This window comes from Suncus etruscus, chromosome 12 (genome assembly GCF_024139225.1).
Source record: "Suncus etruscus isolate mSunEtr1 chromosome 12, mSunEtr1.pri.cur, whole genome shotgun sequence".
Classification (NCBI taxonomy): domain Eukaryota; kingdom Metazoa; phylum Chordata; class Mammalia; order Eulipotyphla; family Soricidae; genus Suncus; species Suncus etruscus.
In genome coordinates, this window is record NC_064859.1 from 3,631,084 (window position 1) to 3,651,452 (window position 20,369).

The window sequence follows — 20,369 nt, forward strand, 5'->3', positions numbered from 1 at the left end:
CCCCTTCTGCAATTTGTTTCTTTCTTTCTCTCCTTATTAGAGGTTCCAGGGCTCAGGAGGGCAGGAAGTGGCCAAGAATGACACACAGCAAGCACCCTCTAGGCTGAGAGTAAATAGGCAACCCAACCTCCCACAGAAGCAACCTCCCCCCCCATCCCCGAAGCCATATCCGGGGAATCTGAGCATCCCTGCAGAGTGCTCGGAGAGCTTAGTGCATCAGAAACGGCTCTCCTGGACATCTGCCTCTGCAGGAGCCAGATCCTGCTCCATTAACTCAGGGGAGGTCCTCCTGGGTCTTCCGGAAAGGGCATCAGTCTCTGAGGGGAAGCAGGTCCTCAGGGACTCCTTCACCTCAGCTTCCAGGCTCTCCATCCTAGCTGTATACTCAGCCAGTGCCTCCTTCTGGAACTGGGCAGAAAGGGGCAGAAAGGCACATCACCTGTCAATAGGCAAGAGCCACCTGCCTACCCCTTCCCTAGACAGTGGACCAAGTACATACTCAGACTGCTTAGAATCCCAAGAAGACTATGATGGGAGGTGAGGAGGCAGTGGACCCATTCAAAAAAGCTCCAGGACCCTCTGTGATCCCTGACTAGAGTCCATCCTCTGGCTGGTTGCTCACAGGAGCACAGAGCTGGTCGCCACCATCTCCCCATCCTTAGTCACCTGGTTTTCCAACTCCTGTATCTGCTCCAGGCAGGCTGCCTGCTTCTCTTCTAGCTGCTCTTGGTGACGTTCTAGGTTCACCGTCATCTGGGCAGGAAAGAGGCTGGTCAGCAGGCTGGCCCAGTAAAGCAGAAAGACTGAAAGCCAGTGACAATTCCAGTCCAGGAGACTAGCTGGACACATTCTTTGGCTTGTTGTTACAATGCCACCAGGGATTGAACTCAGGTCTCATGTATGCAAAGGCATGTGCTTTGCTGCTTCAACATCTCTCCTTTTCCCTCACCTTTGACCCTGGATGCATTTTTGTTTGTTTCTGGGCTATGACTATCTTCTGAATGCCCGGCTCTGTTCTCAAGGTTATTCTAATGACAGAGCCGGGGATCAAATGTAGGTCAGCCACACGTAAAACAAGCGCCCCACCTGCTGTACTATCACTCCAGCCCCTGGATAAATTATTCAAGCCTTGAAACTTTGGAGTTTTGTTGTTTCTCTTGTTTATTGGTAGGTAGGCCGCACCTTGCAGTGCTCAGAGCCCAGACCTGACTTTGTGCTCAGATGGGAGGAGCTTGGGGGACGGTGTGTGGTGTTGCATTGTGTCAGCCACAGAAAAGACAAGCACCATATCTTCTGCACTATCTCCCCGGCACTGAAAGGTTTCCAGACTTTATAAAATGAGGACTATAGGGCCTGTCATGCTGGGCTGGGGAGAGTGGCATACGCTCGATTACCTAAGAGCCCAGTTTAGTGCCTGGCACAAGGTTACACAGGATTAGGACTCAGAAAGGGCCTCCCCTCTCCCCCATCCCCTGGCCAGCTAGGCCATATCACTTCCTTGTACACACGCAGCTGGCAAAGACAGGCCCCTTTAGTAGCTGTGTGGGTCACAACTCCTAAGGGTGCACTGGTGAAGGGAGGGTGTTCTTCTTATGACTCAAACGCAACTACAAACGTGTTTATTGTGGGGTCCCGTTTGTTATTTGTGTATCCTCAAAGAGCTCCCAGAATGAGAAGTTGATTCCCATCCCCTCTCTCCTCTTGGGGAGAGATCTTGGTAATATTTATCCACACAAATAATCCACACAGACAGGAGGGTTACGGGGTAAAAGGTTGAGTGAAGAGAGTCCTTTGTCAGCCTGCTGCTAGCTCCAAAAAAACACCTGGAGCCAGCCAGCAAACTCTCCAAAAGACTTCGAACACTTCGCCCCCAAACTATTTATTACGCTCTCAACAGCGCCCCTACCTGGAAGGTCAAGGTGAGACACAGGCAAAGAATAATCTTATGGAAATGTTTTCATATACAACATTTATAATCATGGTGCTTAAGTAAAGATATTATTTAAAAAAATTCCTAAGGGTGAAGGAAAGCCGAGGGAAGAGGACAGAGAGACAGAGAGAGACAGAGGCAGAGAGATATCCTACCTACCTGCTTGAGTACCTGCACAACCTCCTGGATGTGTGAGTTGTTAATCTCTCTCTTCAACCTGATAGGGAGAGCATGCCAGAGCAGGCAGGGCCCCGGTGAAGAGCTGGAGTTTGCTGGGGTGAAGGTCCACTGAACTACAGTAGGGTTCTGCCAGAGGGTCCAACACAGGGACCTCGTGGTCCCTGAAAGTTCATTGGGAGCTGGGGGCGGTTTGTCCCCAGGTGCTCGTCCTTCAAAGCAGGCCTGGAGGCACACAGGGAACTGCTATTCTAATGCTCCAGCTCCTCTCTGCTCCCTCTGCTCACGTCCGTCCTGCCTAAGGAGGACACTGATGTAGATGAGGAGAAGTAGATGAATTTTCAGAAACCTGGCAGTGGCAGGCACCAATGAGAGGACACTTGGCCATGTGAGGGTGCATACTGGGCTGCACAGGGATGGGGAAATAGGTTCCGGGCTCGGCCAGAGCTGGACTGTCCTCACCTCTCCTGGGCCATCTTGTCTGAAGTGATCTTGACCATGGCTTGGATCCTCTCCAGCCTCTTGGCCTCCAGCTTTTTCTTCATGGCTTTGGTGTTGCTGCAGAAAGAGATCAATTTTTGTGGGGGTCCTATGTCTGAGAGGAGGGGCCCCTTTGGGGAGAGGGTGCCATCCTACGTCTGTAGTGTCCCCTTGAGATTTTTCAGCTCCACGGCCTGCCTTGCTCGTGCCAGCTCCAGCATCTTGGTGGTTTGCTGTGCGAGGAGAAATGGGGGTGATGGAGGCTTGAGCCAGAGGCCCTTGGCCATGGAAGAGGGTGCAGGGTCCCCTGTCCCGCCTTGGCACCTCTGCCAGGTGGTTCTCGCGAAGCTTGCGCACACGCTCATGCTGGGCCTGGCCTAGCTGCAGCAGCTCCTGCTCCAGCCGGCCCTGCAGATCTCGAAGGCGCATGTCCATGCCTTCCAGGCCCGCCTTGGTCTCCAAGGGCTCCTTCCTGCGGAGGCCACATACAGACAGGCCCTGAGTCTTCAGCTGTGTGTGTCCCCATTAGGTCGAGTTCATTGGCAGCCCTGCTCACCTCTTCTTTCGCGAGTCCTTGTCCGGGCCAGCCCTGCGACTCCCACTGCAACCCGGGGACTCGAACTCGGCGCGTTGTGCCACGGCCCTCTCCAGCAGCTCCTGCCTGCGCGCCTCTCCACGCCGCTGCACCTCCAGCAGCTCCTTCTCATGCCTGCGCTGCAGCTTCACCATGTCCTTCAACTCACGCAATTCCTCCAGGCTAGCTGTCTGCGGCTCTGGGGAGGCCCGGTGAGGCGAGGTGAGGTCCTGCAGCCCAGGGGCCCTCAAGCCTAATGCTCCACCCTCACTGGGACTCAGCACTCAGCCAACCTCACCTGCAACTGGCTTGCTGGCCTCCTCCGTGGCAATAGCTCCCGCTGCCGCTGCAAAAGGGTCAATGTGGGGGCTGCCATGGACAACCTCACACCTCAGCTGGGTTTCTCTCAGCCCCCTCTCCCCTGGTTGTCTGGGGTCCCTGCCTAAGGCCCTGGCAGTTTGGAGGCTCCAGACCCAGGGTTCCCTCCCCAGTTAAAAGCCTGCACGTTTAATAGCTACCCATAGGCTGGGATGGCCCTGGGTGACTTACCTGCTGACCCGTTGCTTCTCAAGGCAGAAGCCCCATTGCTTGCAGCCACTGCTGGGCTGCCCATCGGAAAAGGCGAAAGAGGCATCTGTGTGAGAAAAGCAGGTCAGCCTTCTTGACCAAGGGCCTGCTGAGTCTTGTCCCCTATGTCCCAGCTTCCTGCACCCAAGACAAAGTTAGGGAGACTGGCTATTGGCGGGCCATACGAACCTCAGGCACTTCTCCCATGGCAGCCTTGAGCTTCACAGACTTCTTATCATGGGCATTGAAGAACTTGATGGGGTTGGCGAGGGCCACCGTGAGATCTGGGGACAGAAGGGCCACAGGAGCACGGGATGGAGGGGCCAGAGCAATAGTTCAGCAGGTAGGATACTTGCCTTGCACTCGGCCCACCCAGGTTAAAGTCCCCAGCATCCCATACTGTCCTCTGTACACTGCCAGGAGTGATCCCTGAACAGAGCCAAGAGTCAGCCTTGAGCACCTCTGGGTGTGACCCAAAAAACAAACAAAAGAGAGTGGAACAAGGAGACAGACCTGGAGCTGACCACCTCAGGGCCCTGAGACCCTGGAAGCGGATTTGAAGAGAAGGCACCTACCTGCCAGGGTGTCTGGCACATAGTCCTTCATCTCCAGGAGGACAAAGAGTGCTGGCATGGTGAGGGGCATGTTGCTCTCACTGTGCAGGCACAAGTGGTGGTATCCTGTAGAAGCGAAGGCTTTGGTTAGAGTTGGGCCAGAGTCCCTGTCTGGCTTGGTGCTCTCCTGGCCATGTGACCTTGGAAAGCTACTTTAAATCTCTGAGGGGCCAGACCGGTGGCACAAGCAGTAGGGCATCTGCTTGTGCAGATGCTAACCTAGAACGGACCGAGATTCGATCCCCCAGTGTTCCGTATGGTCCCCCAAGCCAGGAGTGATTTTTGAGGGTCACAGGGTATAGCCCAAAACCTAATAAATAAATACATAAATATCTGAGACCTCCCTCATGTTAAAATTTGGGGGAGAGAAGAGTTGGGCCACACCCTGTCCTCCTTAATCTGTGCTCAGAGAATGAACCAGGGTTGGCCCCAGACAAGGAAGACTATCCTGCTGTGCTGTCACTGTCCCTCTGGCACACTCATTTGTGAATTGAGGAATAAATGCATCTACTTCACATGGCTATTGGGAATGTGCTCTACATCTTTAATGTATTTGAAGTGTCCTGTAAGTGTCAGCTACTTGGAAAACTGCCCCCAGGGATGCAGAAAAGGACAGCCGTGCTTGGGTGATAGCTAGCAGCTTTTTGGAGAGGTTTTATTCCTGCTCTTTTTCCCCACCTCTGAGGCTGGCTGTAGTCTCAGCCTCTCTGGGGACCGTGAAGGACGCTGTCCTTACCAGAGTTCAGGGCGTTGATGGGGATGATGCGATGCCCAAGGAACTTGTTGCCTTCCTCCATCACAGCCACCCTGAGGGAGGCCAGCTCAGGCATCAGGATCTGATGGGGGGGTGGAGTTCAGGACAGGTTGAACTGGGGATTGGGGGTAACTTTCAGAACTCCAGAAATATCTTGGGTTGGGGGAAAACATGGTGAGTATAACTAGATTTTCTGAAGACAGAGGCCACACTCTAGGCCACAGGGACAGAGTGCTCAGGGCCCTGGGGTATAGACAGATCTGGACAGTTCCTGACATCCCCTGTGCTCCCAAGTACCCCTCTTATTCGGTGGGGTCTGCACCTAGCACTGAACCATCACCTGTCCACCTCAGCATCTAACATGGACTCTCACGTGTGCACACACACAAAACCCACCCATCCTGGACACCCTGGGAACTGGCTTTGGGGACTCTTGAAGTTCAGGGCATGGGGAAAGGAGAGGTATTAAGGGGACTCCATGATCTATTTCCTCTTTCCTGTAAGTGGAAGCGAAGCTGGACCTTGCCTTGCCCTGACCCCCACCCCACCCCCACCTTCTCGAAGACAAATGGTTCCTCCTTCCAGACAGGGTTGATGGAGTTGGTGCTGGGTGACAGCTTGGTGCGATAGCGCCTCTTGGGGTCCCCAGGAAGGCCAAACAGCTCTACTTCCACGTAGGTGCGCACACTACGTTCTGACAGGAACTGCCCCGAGATTACCTGGGGGACAGGACCCATGATGGGCGGGTATCAGCTTCCAGTACCCCAGCCCTTGACCCCCAACCCCACCATGCCTCCACATCTGGGCCCCTCCAACACTGGCCACCAAGTTAAGGTTGTGTGGCTCTGGGGTTCCAGCTGAACTATGACCAGCACAGAGAGAGGGCAGGGCCTCCTGCAGCACCCCCAGCAGGAAGGAACAGGGCCGTCCCCCGGAATGGGGCTCCTGCGGCCCCACTCTGCCCACTCTCCTCCCTTCCCCCACCCCAGCCTCAGCCCTTCCCCTTGGTTTCCATGGGGATCAAGAGGCAGCCTGGGCGCTGAGGAGGAGGCAGTTTCCAAGGCAACTTGCTCCTTCACAACTGGCTGGGGCAGAAGTTTCCAGGGTATCGGGGGAGGGGGCTGGGAGTGCAGGAGGGGGGCTTCCATACACCCACCACCACCAGGCCCACCCTCCCGACCACAGGGCCTCGTGGGGCCTTGCCGTGATGGACAGGGTGGTGGCGACCACCACATCGATGCGGTCCACAGAGTAGGGGTTGAACTGCTTGTCTGGCCGCCGCATGAACTCGTGCTTGAGGAGGTAGCCACTCTGGCCATTGAACTCAAACAGAGCCATGTTCTGCTGCATGGGCAAGTCTGGGGGACACAAGGGCAAACCATGAGGCAGGCCTAGCCCTCGTACACGCCGACCGAATGAAGGGGAGGTTGGGTGGGTGGTGAGAGGAAGGTTTCTCGGGTTCCAGTCTGCCGAAAGGATGGCAAGCTGGAGCAAATGGCCAACAGGTCTGAGCAGGTGAGAGCAGGCCAGCTCCTGGCCCAGGGGCATAAAGCCTTGGGGCAGTTTTCCTTGGACACCTGTGGTCACAATGGCCGTATGGAGGTTCCTTTACGCTGGACTGCTTGCCTTACGGCTGCATTTGTTACTGACCCCAGAGTCCACCCCCTACCTGTTCTAAAGACTCCCCAGGGATGGGGCAAAGTAGGAAAGGCAGGGACCCAGGAACAGTCTTCAAAGTGTCGGGGGGGGGGGTGTGCCCTCACCCATCGTCTGAAAGTTAAGAGCCACCATCTGGCAGCCGGCATTCCAGAACATCTGGGGCATATAGTTGGAGGAGTCCATGCGAGTGCCCTTGGGGTAGATGCGGCTCATCTGGCGCTTGTTGTAGCTGTCCTCGGAGTATAGGAGCCTGCCGGAGATGCCCACCCCCGCAAGGGAGCCCCACCCTGCACCCCACTAGGGAAGAGCGAAGGATACTCCACAAACTGCACGGGGGCCTTGGACAGCAGGTCATAGGCCTTGAGCTCTGTGAAGGAGGAGATGACGTAGCTCTGGTTCTTCTCTGTGTGGAAGGAAGTGGGGGTGCTATATCAGACTGTCCTCGCCCTCGACCCTGGCTTCTCCTTTGGGCAGCTCTGTGTTTCTTCTGAGGGGCTTCCAGAATGTGGGAGGGGTCCCCCAATGTGCCTGGCAGGCATGTACAGGGAATGGGTACAGTAGCCCGAGAGAGCAGGGTCTTGTGTAGGGGCACAGGCAAGGCAGGGCTCAGAGCCCAGTAGTTGCAGCCAGTGGTGGTGAGAGAAGAGCCAAGTACACATGCTGTGGGGAGGGGACAGGCACACAGCAGGGTGTGGATGGGCTCATAGTGGGGTGCACCACAAAGGTATGGGTCAGCACCACAAAGCTGCAACCCTGCGTGCGGCCCTGCCCCAAGAGAGAGAGAAAGACTGGTGCAGTGACCTAAGGCAGCAGAGTAAGTGCAGCAGAAGGGAGTGGCTCAGCTTGGGGGGCGGCATTGCTGATTTTCCTGCTGCATCCACTCACCCACCCTGCAGTGACCTGCTCTAGAGTGTTGGGTTAACCAGCCTTCACTGTAAAAATATATGGCCAAATCGGCCTTCACCCTTAACAATATACGTCAAAGACCCACCTGGGCAGAAGAACTTCCAGATAGGTTCTTTTTTTTTTTTTTTTTTTTTTTTGGTTTTTGGGCCACACCCGGCGGTGCTCAGGGGTTACTCCTGGCTCTCTGCTCAGAAATAGCTCCTGGCAGGCACGGGGGACCCTATGGGACACCGGGATTCGAACCAACCACCTTTGGTCCTGGATTGGCTGCTTGCAAGGCAAAGGCCGCTGTGCTATCTCTCCGGGCCCCCAGATAGGTTCTTTACCTTAACCGTGCCCCCCCCTCACACAAACACGGTGGTGGTCCTATCTTTCCAGTAAATACTGCAGTCCCAACCGGTCTCTGCCTCTTGCTCCACATGTTGGCTAGGTCCCCAGTTCCTTGTTTCATTTCTCTTCAGCCTGGTTCGGATTATTTCCTGCAGCAGTCCTGCTCTAGACCCGATTCCCCCTTCCCCGTGGGATCACGGTGTGTGGATTTAGTCACACTAGAGCCCACTCTGGGAGCCACACCCAGCCTGCTGAAGGGGCCTGTCCTGGACCCCGCCTGCCTCTGATGCAGTCCAGAGCATCCTGCCTGCTTGCTTCTGCCAAGGTCCCCGGAACAGTGTCAGGACACATGGAGCCACAGCCACTTGTGCAGCCCAGGCCTGATTCCAGCAAGTATTTATAGACACAGGCTGAGTCCAGGGCCAGAGGTGGGGGAACCCTCTCATTACCTACCCACTGAACATATTTTTACCTTCCCCCACTTACCAGCCGAGAGTTCGAAGGAGACGAACTTGGTGGGCTGGATGTAGTTGACCAGGCTGGACATTTCCTCATATGCTGTCACCTCTAGGCCTGCTGTGCCCTGGGGAGGAGGGAAGAGAAGAGGGAGGAGGGGGTAGGGTGAGAATGGGGCAGAGACCCAGGACCTGGCCTCAGGCTGTCCCCCACCCCAGTCAATGCAGAGGACAGGATGAAAGGATCTGGAATCCCACTGCCCCCCCCCCCCCACACCTCATCTGACTGCATCTTCTTTATTTCCTCTTCATCCAGACATCCCAACTCTTCGTCTTCTTCATCTGCTGCCTCCTTCTCCTCCAGCTCAGTCATCTCTTCACTAGTCGACATGGCTTCACAAGGTTGTGTCAGCCCTGGGTGTGGGGGCCAAGTCTCCAGGTCCTGCCCTCTCCAGGTCCAGCTGCTGCATCCCCCACTCCCTGGGACCCACCTGAATCCTCACTCGCTGGGGTGCTGGGTGGGCAGCTGCCCTCTGGCTCCCCACCCGCCTCCTTGCCAGAAAATTGGTTCTTCTTGTTCTTGATGAGAATCTTGCCTTTGAGATCCTCAGGGCTGGGCAGGGGGCTGCCGGGTTTCAGCTGGAGGAGAGGGAAGAGGGTTGGCACTAGCTCTTCAGTCCTGCCTGTCTGTCATCGCTTGCCACAGGAAGCCTTCCCTGAGCCCCAAGACCAGCCTAGTCCCCAGCACCACCCTCTGCCCCACACTCCCCTCACAGTCACTACTCTATGGTTATTTGTCTGTCTCACCAGGCATCGGTACCTAGAGGGAAGGACAGTGTCATGTATGCTGCCCCCAAAGTCCAGCACCAGCCCATGGGTACCTGGTGAGAGGATCTGAGCGCACTCGAGGCTCACAAATGAACCCCAGCACATCCCATCCACATCCATTTCATTCATCTGTCCCCACCCTATCCCAGATCTCCAGCCCAATCTGGTAAGGGCCCTTTGCCCTACCGGGAATTTTTCCAGGGGCTCTGTGAGCAGTGTGTCCCCAAACATCGTCCGGCAGTACTCAGCCATCTTGGCCTGTTGTCGGGGTCTACGGGGAGTGGAAGAGGCATTGGGATTCAGCAACTCCGCCCCAGCCCTCACATCCCTCCATTTGTGGACCTGATGAGGTGAAGTAAGAACCCGGGAGGACTGGATGGCATGAGAGCTGGTGGGGGAAGGCTCTGAGGTGACAGTGTTGAGAGCTAAGAGGAACTGGAGAGCCTGGCTGAGGACAGTTGGGGAGCTGTAGGGAGGAGCAAGGATGCTGGAGGAGGCAGAGGGATACACACGAGTCCACGTGGTTTTCGAACGACAGGATGACGGGGTACGGGGAGGTCTTGAAGGCACTTTCTGCAATGGCTTCAATGGCTTCCTGGAGGAGAGGGGCTCCATGGGGGGGGGAGGCCAGTGTTCTGTGCTTCTCCCCTCCCTCCCCATAACCTCTCCTGTCCCCAAACTGCCTCCCAGCCTCTCCTCTCTGCTTCATGCCTGAAACCAGGGTCCAGGCCCCTCCACAGCCCTGAGCCTTCCCAGGTGCCCGCAGGCCACCTTGAAGTAGATGTCAGTGGTCATGGTGAAGCCATGGGTGATAATAGGCTCCTCGTCGGGCGGCTTCCCCTTCCAGCAGTCCAGCTCCACACAGCGGCAGCCTGCCAGCAGCACCTGGCGGTACATCTCAGCCGAGGAGACTCCTGAGAACTGGCCCGCTGGGAATGGGGGCAATGGGCAAGCCATCAGTCTGAATTCAGGGCACCGGAGCCACCCACAGCAAGGCTCTGCCTACCTGTGAGGTAGGTGTTGTGTGAGGAGTTAACGAAGTAATGGTTGAGGGGCTGTGTCATGTCTTGGTAGAGCAGCAGCTTGTCCTGGGCCAGCACACTGTTCTCAGGGCCGCACAGAAACCACACCATACCCTCGGGGGACAGCTGGCCTGCAGGACGGGCGGGCTGTCAGGGCTGTCACTGCAGCCAGCAATGTAGATAGATAGACATAGGGCAGGGGGCACACAGCTGCTCACCCCTTTGGATGTTGATGCAACTGGGCTCATACTTGTGGATGAGACCCTGAACCTGGTCTGGCCGGGCTGGTGGGAACAGCAAGGAGTTGAGCCGGGGGTCCCGCTGCTTCTGGTTGATGAATTTGGTCAGGTGCTCTTTGGTCATATAGGGTTTTGCCTTGGCGTGGCTGCAGGCCAGAGGAAGGAGTCCCAAGTGGCTTCTGGGCCAGGAAATGGGCACAGCGGCCCCTCTCCATGCAAGTGATGACAGGCAATCCCAGCTTGGTGGGTGGGGGGGGACTTGGCCAGGACCCCTTCCCCAGATGTGGCACAGCCTGGAAACTCACTGGGAGGTGAAGATCTCATCTATTTCTGGCCGAGGGCAAAGACTCATGAGGAAACTCTTGTAGACAGATTCTGGGAAGTCCTCTGGATTGATGGCATCATTCTGAGAGGGACAAAGATTCACTCCTGACATTGAACCTTATGGATGAAGAACTTTAATCTCAACACAGGTGGTGGGGGAGAAGACTGGTCCACAGGGCTAATGGGGACATACCAAGTGCCCACTGTTCAATATCCAGGCTGCTCATTGGAGTGTGTTTCGCTGGTTTGCCCTGGTCTTAAATGTGGACACTTGCCAGGGGAAGACCAGAGATGGGGGGAGGGGGGGAGGCCAGCTGTCACTGCGTATGTTAGTGAGCTCTCTTTGGGGATTGTTTAGTTTAGTTTTGTTTTGTTTTTGTGTATGTGGTCTTCTTTATTTAGTTTTGTTTGTTTGTTTGGGGGCCACACCTGGTGGCACTCAGGGCTCTGCACTCAGAAGTCACTCCTGGCAGACTTGGAGGACCATGTGAGATTCTAGGGATTGAACCTGGGTTGGCTGTGTGCTAGGCAAACGCCCTATCCACTGCGCTATAGCTCTGGCCCCTGGTTTGTTTTTTAATAGAGGCCTTGGGGTCAAATGATGCCTGGGATCAAATTTGGAGTCTTCTGTATGCCTGTATCCCTTACAAACTAGCTCCCGAGTCTGAGTTTTTTTGGGGGGTGGGTGACATCTGTGTTCAGCTTATTCCTTTAGTCAGAAATCACTCCTGGCAGAGCTTGACAGGCCATATGAGATGCTGAGAATTGAATCCTGATCAGCCACAAGCAAAGTAAGCACCACACCCACTGTACTATCTTTCTGGAAATTATCATTTTGGGGTAGATTGTGTTTGGCTGTCCTCAGGGGAAGCACACCCAGCAGTGCTCAGGGCATCTCCAGGTTCTATGCTCAGGGATCATTTCTGGCAGAGCTGGGGGATTGAGGAATCAAACCCAGGTCAATCTCATGCAAAACAAGCACCATAGCACTGTATTATTTCTCCAGCCCCCTTTACTTGTTTGTTTTAAGTAGAGAACAAATTGTTTATAGAATATCAGCAAAACACAGTTTTAACAGTTCCCAAAATGCATGAAGTACAAACACCAGAGATGAAGAAATAGGCGATCCAAGAATAATAGTTAACAGCAATAATACCCAACACACAGGAACAACAAGAAGGATCATTTGCACTTCACTCAAATTGAAAGCTGTGCTTCAAAGGAAACCATCAAGAAGGTGAAAAGATAATCACAGAATGGGATAGAACATTTGCAAATTTGATTTCCAGTAAGAGGCAACTCAACAGCCTTCTCAACAGCAAAACGACAAAATAACCCCATTGAAAACTGGAGTGGATTTGAATGCACTTTCTCCAAAGACATGATGCAAATGGCCCAAACGCCCATGAAAAGATGCTCAATATCATATTAGTCATTAGAGAAATGCAAATCAAAACCACAATAAGATATCACTTCACTCCCACAGTAAGGCTAAAATTATTGTTTTTCTAAAAAGATGATAACAAGTGTTGGGGAGAATGTGGATAAATTGGAACTCTCCACCCAGTGCTGGTGGAAATGTAAAATGGTTCAGTTCCTTTGGAAAATGCTCTTCAAAATATTAAGCACAAAGTTAGACTATGGGGGCCTGAGAGATAGCACGGCAGCGTTTGCCTTGCAAGCAGCCGACCCAGGACCTAAGGTGGTTGGTTAGAATCCCGGCGTCCCATATGGTCCCCCGTGCCTGTCAGGAGCTCTTTCTGAGCAGATAGCCAGGCATAACCCCTGAGCACCGCCGGGTGTGGCCCAAAAACAAACAAACAAACAAAGTTAGACTATGACCCAACAACTCTATCCCTAGGATTACACCCAAGAGAACCAAAAATTTACAAAATCTCCCATGCATGTGTTCATAGTAGCCTTTTGTCAGGGCCAGAATATGCCAACGACCCAATGCCCAGATTGATAGAGAAGCAAAATTTGTGCATTCAGTCAGTGGAAATGATTCAGTGACAAACAAGAATGAAGTACTGATGCCTGCTCAAATGTAGATGAACCCGGAATTACATCTAGGTACATGAAGAGAAGTGTTAAGGGCTGGAGCAATAGCACAGCGGTAGAGCGTTTGCCTTGCACTCTGATGACCTGGGACAGACCCAGGTTCGATCCCCAGCATCCCATATGGTACCCAGAGCCTGCCAGGAGTGATTTCTGAGCCAGGAGTAACCCTTGAGCACCACTGGGTGTGGCCTCAAAATCAACAGCAACAACAAAAGATTCTGGGGCCAAGAGAGAGAAAGCACAGTGGTAGGGCATTTGCCTTGCATGTGGCCAATCCAGGAGATGGTAGTTCAATTTTTGGCATCCCATAAGGTCCCCCAAGCCTGCCAGAGGCAATATCTGAGCATAGAGCCAAGAGTAATCCCTGAGCACCACTGGGTGTGACCCAACTCCCCCAAAAAAGTTTCTATTTCCATGAAATGTTCAACATAGGTACCTTAATAGAAATAGAAACAATAGAACACCTTGTTCTCCCACATAACCTTGTTTAAAAAAAAAAGGAAATAGAAACAAAAGAGCTAGAGAGACAAGACAGTTCCTTGCATGTGGCCTATCCAGACTTATTCCCCAGATCCTTTATGGTGCTCCAAGCTTCATCAGAAGTGACCCTGGAGAAGAGTCCCTATTTAGGCCTGAGTACCTCTGGAAGTGGGGGGGAAGGGAGGGAGGGAGGGAGGAAGGAAGAAAGGAAGGAAGGAAGGAAGGAAGGAAGGAAGGAAGGAAGGAAGGAAGGAAGGAAGGAAGGAAGGAAGGAAGGAAGGAAGGAAGGAAGGAAGGAAGGGAGGGAGGGAGGGAGGGAGGAAGAAAGGAAGGAAGGAAGGAAGGAAGGAAGGAAGGGAGGGAGGAAGAAAGGAAGGAAGGAAGGAAGGAAGGAAGGAAGGAAGGAAGGAAGGAAGGAAGGAAGGAAGGAGGGAGGGAGGGAGGGAGGGAGGGAGGGAGGGAGGGAGGGAGGAAGGGAGGGAAGGAGGGAGGGAGAGAGAAAAAAAGAAAAAAGAGAGAGAGAAAGAGAGAAAGAGAGAGAAAGAGAAAGAGAGAAAGAAAGAAAGAAAGAAAGAAAGAAAGAAAGAAAGAAAGAAAGAAAGAAAGAAAGAAAGAAAGAAAGAAAGAAAGAAAGAAAGAAAGAAAGAAAGAAAGAAAGAAAGAAAGAAAGAAAGAAAGAAAGAGGGGCTGGAGAGATAGCATGGAGGTAAGGCGTTTGCCTTTCATGCAAGAGGTCATCGGTTCGAATCCCAGCGTCCCATATGGTCCCCCGTGCCTGCCAGGAGCAATTTCTGAGCATGGAGCCAGGAGTAACCCCTGAGCACTGCCGGGTGTGACCCAAAAATCACAAAAAAAAAAAAAAGAAAGAAAGAAAGAAAGAAAGAAAGAAAGAAAGAAAGAAAGAAAGAAAGAAAGAAAGAAAGAAAGAAAGAAAGAAAGAAAGAAAGAAAGAAAGAAAGAAAGAAAGAAAGAAAGAAGAAAGAAAGAAAGAAAGAAAGGAAGGAAGGAAGGAGGGAGGGAGGGAGGGAGGAGGGGGGGAGGGAGGAAGGGAGGGAGGGAGGGAGGGAGGGAGAATTGGGCAAGGGAGGCAGTGAGGGAAGAAAGGAAGCCTTCAGGGATTCTCTAATTCATCTGCCTGAGGAAAACCCATCAAATGTCTTCCAAGATCATAGTGGAAGGCCAGCTTGGGGCTTAGTTCAGAGGTGAGGGTGCAAGCAAGTGAGCCAGACTGCATCTCCCTGAGCTCTAAGATGGACACACTCACAAAGGATCCCAGCGAGAAGGAGAAGTTCGTGGGCCCAGCTGCACAGAAGGAGGCCTGACCACAGCAGGAGCAGGGAAGGAGAGAAGGAAGCAAGCAGGCCTCAGTGCCCTTAGCATGAGGCCATTCACACCTTTCCAAAACCTCCTAGAGCTGTAACTGTGGGGACTTGTTCTCCTAGATCCAGGTGGACCAGTGACGTGTGTGTGTGTGTGTGTGTGTGTGTGTGTGTGTGTGTGTGTGTGTGTGTGCGCGCGCGCGTGCATGTATATTTGTGTGTGTGTGTCTTATTTGACTACAGTGCTCTGCATGCATTCCAGGAGTAAATGCCCTCAATGGGCAGAGAGTGCCCTCACCAAGGGACTGACCCAGGAGTCACATGGAAGCTCATCAACCCTTTGTGCTCCCTGGGGCCTGTCACATAAGATTTCTCCTGAGCTGACCCTGCTTACAACTTGCAACATTTTTTTACTGGACTAAAAAGAAAGAAAAAATTCTTGTCCTGTGTGAAACTGAGGTGTGTGCCCTGTCAGCTCCCATCCCTGTTCTTGTTCTTTTCCTGATACCCGCTGCTCTTATGCCCCCTTTGTCACATATCTCTGCCAACTGTGGATCCCACTCATTCCTCAGGACAGAAATGTTCACATTCAACTTCTCTGACAGTGGAACACAGCCTTCCCTGAACAAGGGCCCTCAACATCCACCATGCTTGCCGTCCCGCAGACTTGAACCAGAAAGAACGTCAGAGGGAGAAGTGGGGCAAGGAATCACTCACCTTGTTCTGGGGGAGGTGGCAGGCACTGAGGGCAGCTTCTACCCGCTTGCGGTCAGCAGGAAACATCTGGAAAAAACTGAAGGGCACAGAGGCTGTCACTGGCAGGCTTCAGGGGCTCTTGGAGCATGGGGGGCAGTTGGGAAGACTCACTTTTTTTCCTTTTGGGGCCACACCTGGTTACTTACTCCTAGCTCTGCATTTAGGAATTACTCCTGGTGGTGCTCAGGGGAGCAGAGGATTGAACCTGGGCCGATCGTGTGTGAGGCAAACGCCCTACCTGCTGTGTTATCACTCCAGCCCCCAGACTCATTTCTTCTTTTGTTTTGAAGCCACAACAGGCAGAGCTTAGGGGTTATTCCTGGCTCTGCACTCAGAAGGGAGCACCAAAGGGAGCTCCTGGCAGGCTTAATGGACCATAGGGGATGCTGGGGATTGAACCCGAGTCTGTTTGGGTTGGCAGCATGCAAGGTTGTGCTATCACTCCAACTCCCGGACTCACTTCTTAACAGGAATCTTCCCTTCAGGGTTGAGCTGCATCTTGAGCTTCACCAGGCTGGTGGGGCAGAAGACAGCAGGTCAGACCAGGAGGAGGCGGTGGGCAGGCGGTGAGGCCACAGAGAGGCAGGCACTTACATTTTATCCAGGAAGGTGCTTCGAGGGGCGTTAGTAGTCAGCGGATGCTTGGCCAGGGCCAACACATCTTCAGCCCAGTCCTGCAGATGCCAGACACATGGGTTAGACCCCGCACCACTGCCACCCCTCTCCAGCCCTGAGGCTTAGGAAGCCCAACTGGAGCATGCAGGTGGCCAGGCCCCAGTGTACCTTGCCCACATTCTCCTTGTAGGAGACAAAGTTGTGGAAGGTGAGGTCCACCATGTCAGGGCCAGACACCACAGTGAGTGCCTTCAGCAGGAAGGTGTTGTCAGGGAAATCCATGTTGAACACATCCCGGAGCTTCTGGCTCTGTACCGGGGGATTGGTTAGATGAGGCCTACCTCTCATCCACAGAGATTCCCATCTGCCCCCAGACAGTGAATTGCGTCCCCAGAACCCACACAGGGGTGCAGAAGAAGAGGCCCCAGGAAGACAATCTTTGGAGCCTGGCTGCCTCATCCTATCTGGGTTTGTTTGAATTTCATTTGCAATGGCCTTGGCTATCCAACAGCCTTGGGCTATCATGCTCACCACCATCCCTTCCTCCTGTTTTCCTTCCAGCTCTAGGCAAATACAGGCAAACGAGTCAGGGAAAAGAGTGTATCCGTAGCATCTCCCAGACAAGTCTGGGGGCTGGAACTGGTTGTTGAACACCTATCATGGTCCCAGACCCCAGAAAGTTCCAGCAAGTCCTGGAGCAGCTACATCTCTTCCTCAGTTTTGGATAGCATTGCTGTACAGGAAGCAGGGACCCTTCCCCTCAACTCAGAAATCAGGCTTTCGCCACTCATGCCCTGGGGGACTCCTGGCTTGCCGCCCCCTTCGTGCCACTGGTAGCCAGCCACCCGGGTCTACCAACCTTGGGCACCTTGGCAAACTTCCCAAAGCGGGTGTCCCGGATGCTGGTGATATCCAGAAATTCCATCTCCTAGAGGGAGCAATGAAGGGGTATGGATGACAAGGTGGGGTTGGGAATAACAAACCATGAGGAAGAAATTGCCACAGACTTTCTCATCTCTCTGTGCCAAGACAGTATAGCTGCCCGCTTCCCTTCCTGAGGTCTCCCCACTACAGAACCTCCCCTTCCTCTCTGAACACTTTTCCTCTGATCACTCAGGTTCAGTGGGGCCTGCAGTCTCAGCCTGCCCATCTGGAACATTCCCAGTTCCATTCTATCCCCCACTGCCCCAATGCCCGTCTAATCTTTCAGACCCCTCCAGTGAACCCACAGCATGGACAGGGAATTCGTCTTCTGCAGAAGCTTTCTGCTGCAGGGGGTATTCCCAATGACATAGGGGCCCAACAATGTTCCTCTCCCACATCTAGCCCCTGTAGCAGCTCTTCTGAGAGAAGAGAAGGGAATTCTCTCCAAGGATGCAGGCTTACTGGCTTGCTGGCTGAGGCAGCCATGGCAAACTGACTGGGTCCTCCCTTTCTCAACTGAGGAACCTCAGGAATCCTCCAGAGCCAGTGTCTTTCTACATCCCCCATATCCTGCCTCTACCCCACATGGTTATCAGGCTGCTCTGACTCAGTGGACACACAGGAGCTCAGGTGGGGCAGGGGCAGAATAAGGACATACCTTATTCTGGTATGTCCAGTACAAGTAATAACCCTTAGGGTCCACACGCAGAATAACCGGGGAGGCGACGGTTGCTTCCTGCAGAGAGAGGAGACTTCAGGTCAAGTGTCTCTGGGCCCTCACCACAGGCCCAGAGTTCACTATCTCCCCAGGAGGTGGCCATTTGCAGACAGTTCCCCTTTTCTACAGAGCTAAGCACATGAGCCTTTGGAGCTCTGAAGCAGAGGTGGGGAGAGCTAGAGATTGGAGAAGGTATTTCTGGATCAGAAGAGGCTTCCCCTCTGAATCCCAAAATCGTCTCAGAGTCTCCATTTTCAAAAGACACAACTTGGTGTAGAATGTCTCTCCCTAGGCCCCTGCCACTCCCAGGGGAAGGCGACATAGAAAGAAAGTGTGACTCCAAACACTGCCTCTGTCATTGTGGCCACACCCTACTTCAGCTCCAAAAACAGCTCCCCCACAACAATCCCATAAGAACCACTTGCTTTCCCACCTGCCAGCTTAGCACACAAGCTCCCCAGCCTGACGACCCCAAGTCTTGCATCCTCTGGTAACCTGTCTTGAAGCAGCTCTAACCATGATTTTTTTTGTTTGTTTGTTTGCAGACCTAGAAGCCATCTGGCCAGAGGCTCATGTCTCCAGAGAAAGAAATCCATGCTGGTCCATGTGTGAGCCGATGAATAGGGTACCTTGTGTTTGTTGTGGGAGTGAGGAAACTGACCTTCTGAAGTTCTTTATGTGTTTCTTTTTCGGGCCACACCCATTAATGTTGGGGTACTCCTGAGTCTATACTCAAGAATTACTCCTGGTGGTTGTGAGGGTCCATATGGAGCGCCGGGATTGAACCCTGGTTAGCTATGTGCAAGGCGAAGCACATGGCTGTACTATGGACTCTGGCCTCATCTTCTGAAGCTTTAATCTGTCTATAGATTAACGCTTTCGCCGTATTTCTCTATGTTTCCATATAGAAGATCAAAATAGGTCTGGGAGGGGTAAGTAGTGCATATCCCTCACACATGAAGCCTTGGGTTCAATTCCTTTAGCACAGTACCAGGATCCCCAGTCAGGGGTGTCAGTGAGGGGCATGGCAAGTGGTGTGGAGGGGGGTGGAGAGAACACTCAGAAGCAGCTTACTCAGGAGAAAGCTGTAAGGGGCAGCTTCACGCTTGTCCTTCCTCAAGAGAGCCAAGGGCATGTGTGATGAGTTCATTCCCATGAACACAGTGGAAGGGGCCATGGGACAAAGTCAGCCCAAATCATTTCCATCTTGTGCACCTAGCAGACCCATGCCAGCTGCCAGTGGGCCAAAAGCGAGAGCCGATGGCTGACGTCCATCTCCCAGCATATCCCTAAGGCTAGGCTGGGGACCCGGCAATGTCTTGCCTTGGGAAGAGAGGCTACAGGGGCTGGCTGGCAGAAAAGATCGGGCCCACTGCAGGAGCTTCTCCCAATTATTTATCCACTGGAGAAAACACTTCACTTTTCATTATGAATCACTTTCCTCATTCCTGGGGCTCCTTGGAGACACGGCCACCACCAAGGCACCCCATCAACCACACCTCTTCCAGAAAGCAGAAGGGCCTCCCGAGAGCCCCCACCCACTGAGCGCCCCATCCTGCTTGCCCAACCAGAGCCCCCAGGAGCCCCCACAGTCCCTGCAGCCCAGGACACTCAGCCAGAGCCAGTGTTGCAGTGCCTCTTCCCTCCTTCTAGAGCTTTCACTGTCCTTCATAGGATCAGCAGCCTTCGTCTCACACCAGTCAGCTGAAGTGGCCTTGGGACCCCAGGGGCTTTTCTCCATCCACCCATGAGAATTCCTGACCACATCTTCAGGGCCCTGAGAGAACCAGAGGCTGGAAGTAGTTTGGAAGGAACAGCCATGGTGTAGTAGACAGACACACAGGGCTGACCAAACCACCACTTTCCTTCGGATGGGTCAACACTGGGGTGGTGAAGAGGGAGCACACTGAGTGCAGCCAGCCCAGGACATTGGGGGTCCAACGTGTGTGTATGTATGTTGTGGGGGTACTCCCTGGGACTAGGACAGGCCTGGGTAGCAAGCAATGAGGATTCCCCAGCAGAGGCATGAGGGCCCTCTGAGCTCCAGTGGAAGAAAAGTCACCTCTCCCTGGCACCCTGCCTCAAGAGCAGGGACCAGAAAATCTCACTCTGGGGACCCTCTGGGGAAGAACAGACCTAGCTCCGAGGTAGACGGCTGTGGTGGCCACTCAGGCAGCCAAGGACACATGCTGTCAGGTTTATTTATCTCCCACAGTGAAGCAGCCGAGCCACACAGGTGCCTGGTCCTGACAGACATAAACCCACCCACCCACTGGCATAGGCAGACACCCCGCAGCCACCGGTGCCTCAGCAGCCAGGTCGGCTCCACTCACGTCGTCCCATTTGATGAAGCGTTCTCCTTGGCTCAGATAGGCCTTCACCTCTGGGGGCAGCAGGATGGGGCTAAGCAGGGACATGGCACCCAGCCTCCCACTCTGAAGAGGCCAAGCAGGCGCTGATGGGCAGGGGTGCCGGCTCACATGGCGGTGGCCCGGCTTCCCTGGGGATCCGCTTACAGCCCAGCGGTCACGGCGGAGGCTCAGCTGAGAACTTCCGCAAAAGGCCTCCTCTGCCTCTTTATATCACCCTCCCCCCTCACGCCTGCCACAGTGGGGGGGGGGCTCCTCCCCAAAATCT

The 20,369-nt window shown here is 53.7% G+C and overlaps 1 protein-coding gene across 1 annotated transcript; it reads right to left on the bottom strand.

Moving 5' to 3' along the window:
• Window positions 1–216: 216 nt before the first annotated feature.
• On the bottom strand, window positions 217–20,149 carry PLCB2 (phospholipase C beta 2). The gene is made up of 32 exons (XM_049785007.1): window positions 20,066–20,149; window positions 17,673–17,750; window positions 16,950–17,018; window positions 16,259–16,399; window positions 16,070–16,149; window positions 15,936–15,989; window positions 15,437–15,512; window positions 10,841–10,941; window positions 10,515–10,681; window positions 10,281–10,427; window positions 10,046–10,203; window positions 9,787–9,869; window positions 9,461–9,545; window positions 8,934–9,085; window positions 8,724–8,826; window positions 8,478–8,574; window positions 7,074–7,158; window positions 6,860–6,984; window positions 6,300–6,454; window positions 5,651–5,815; window positions 5,079–5,178; window positions 4,304–4,408; window positions 3,927–4,012; window positions 3,711–3,795; window positions 3,460–3,507; window positions 3,144–3,360; window positions 2,912–3,059; window positions 2,744–2,820; window positions 2,570–2,665; window positions 2,090–2,147; window positions 667–753; window positions 217–408 (listed from the first exon to the last, which is right to left on the bottom strand). Exons 1-32 carry the CDS (start codon window positions 20,147–20,149, stop codon window positions 217–219), a joined length of 3,504 nt encoding a protein of 1,167 aa, XP_049640964.1.
• Window positions 20,150–20,369: the final 220 nt, after the last annotated feature.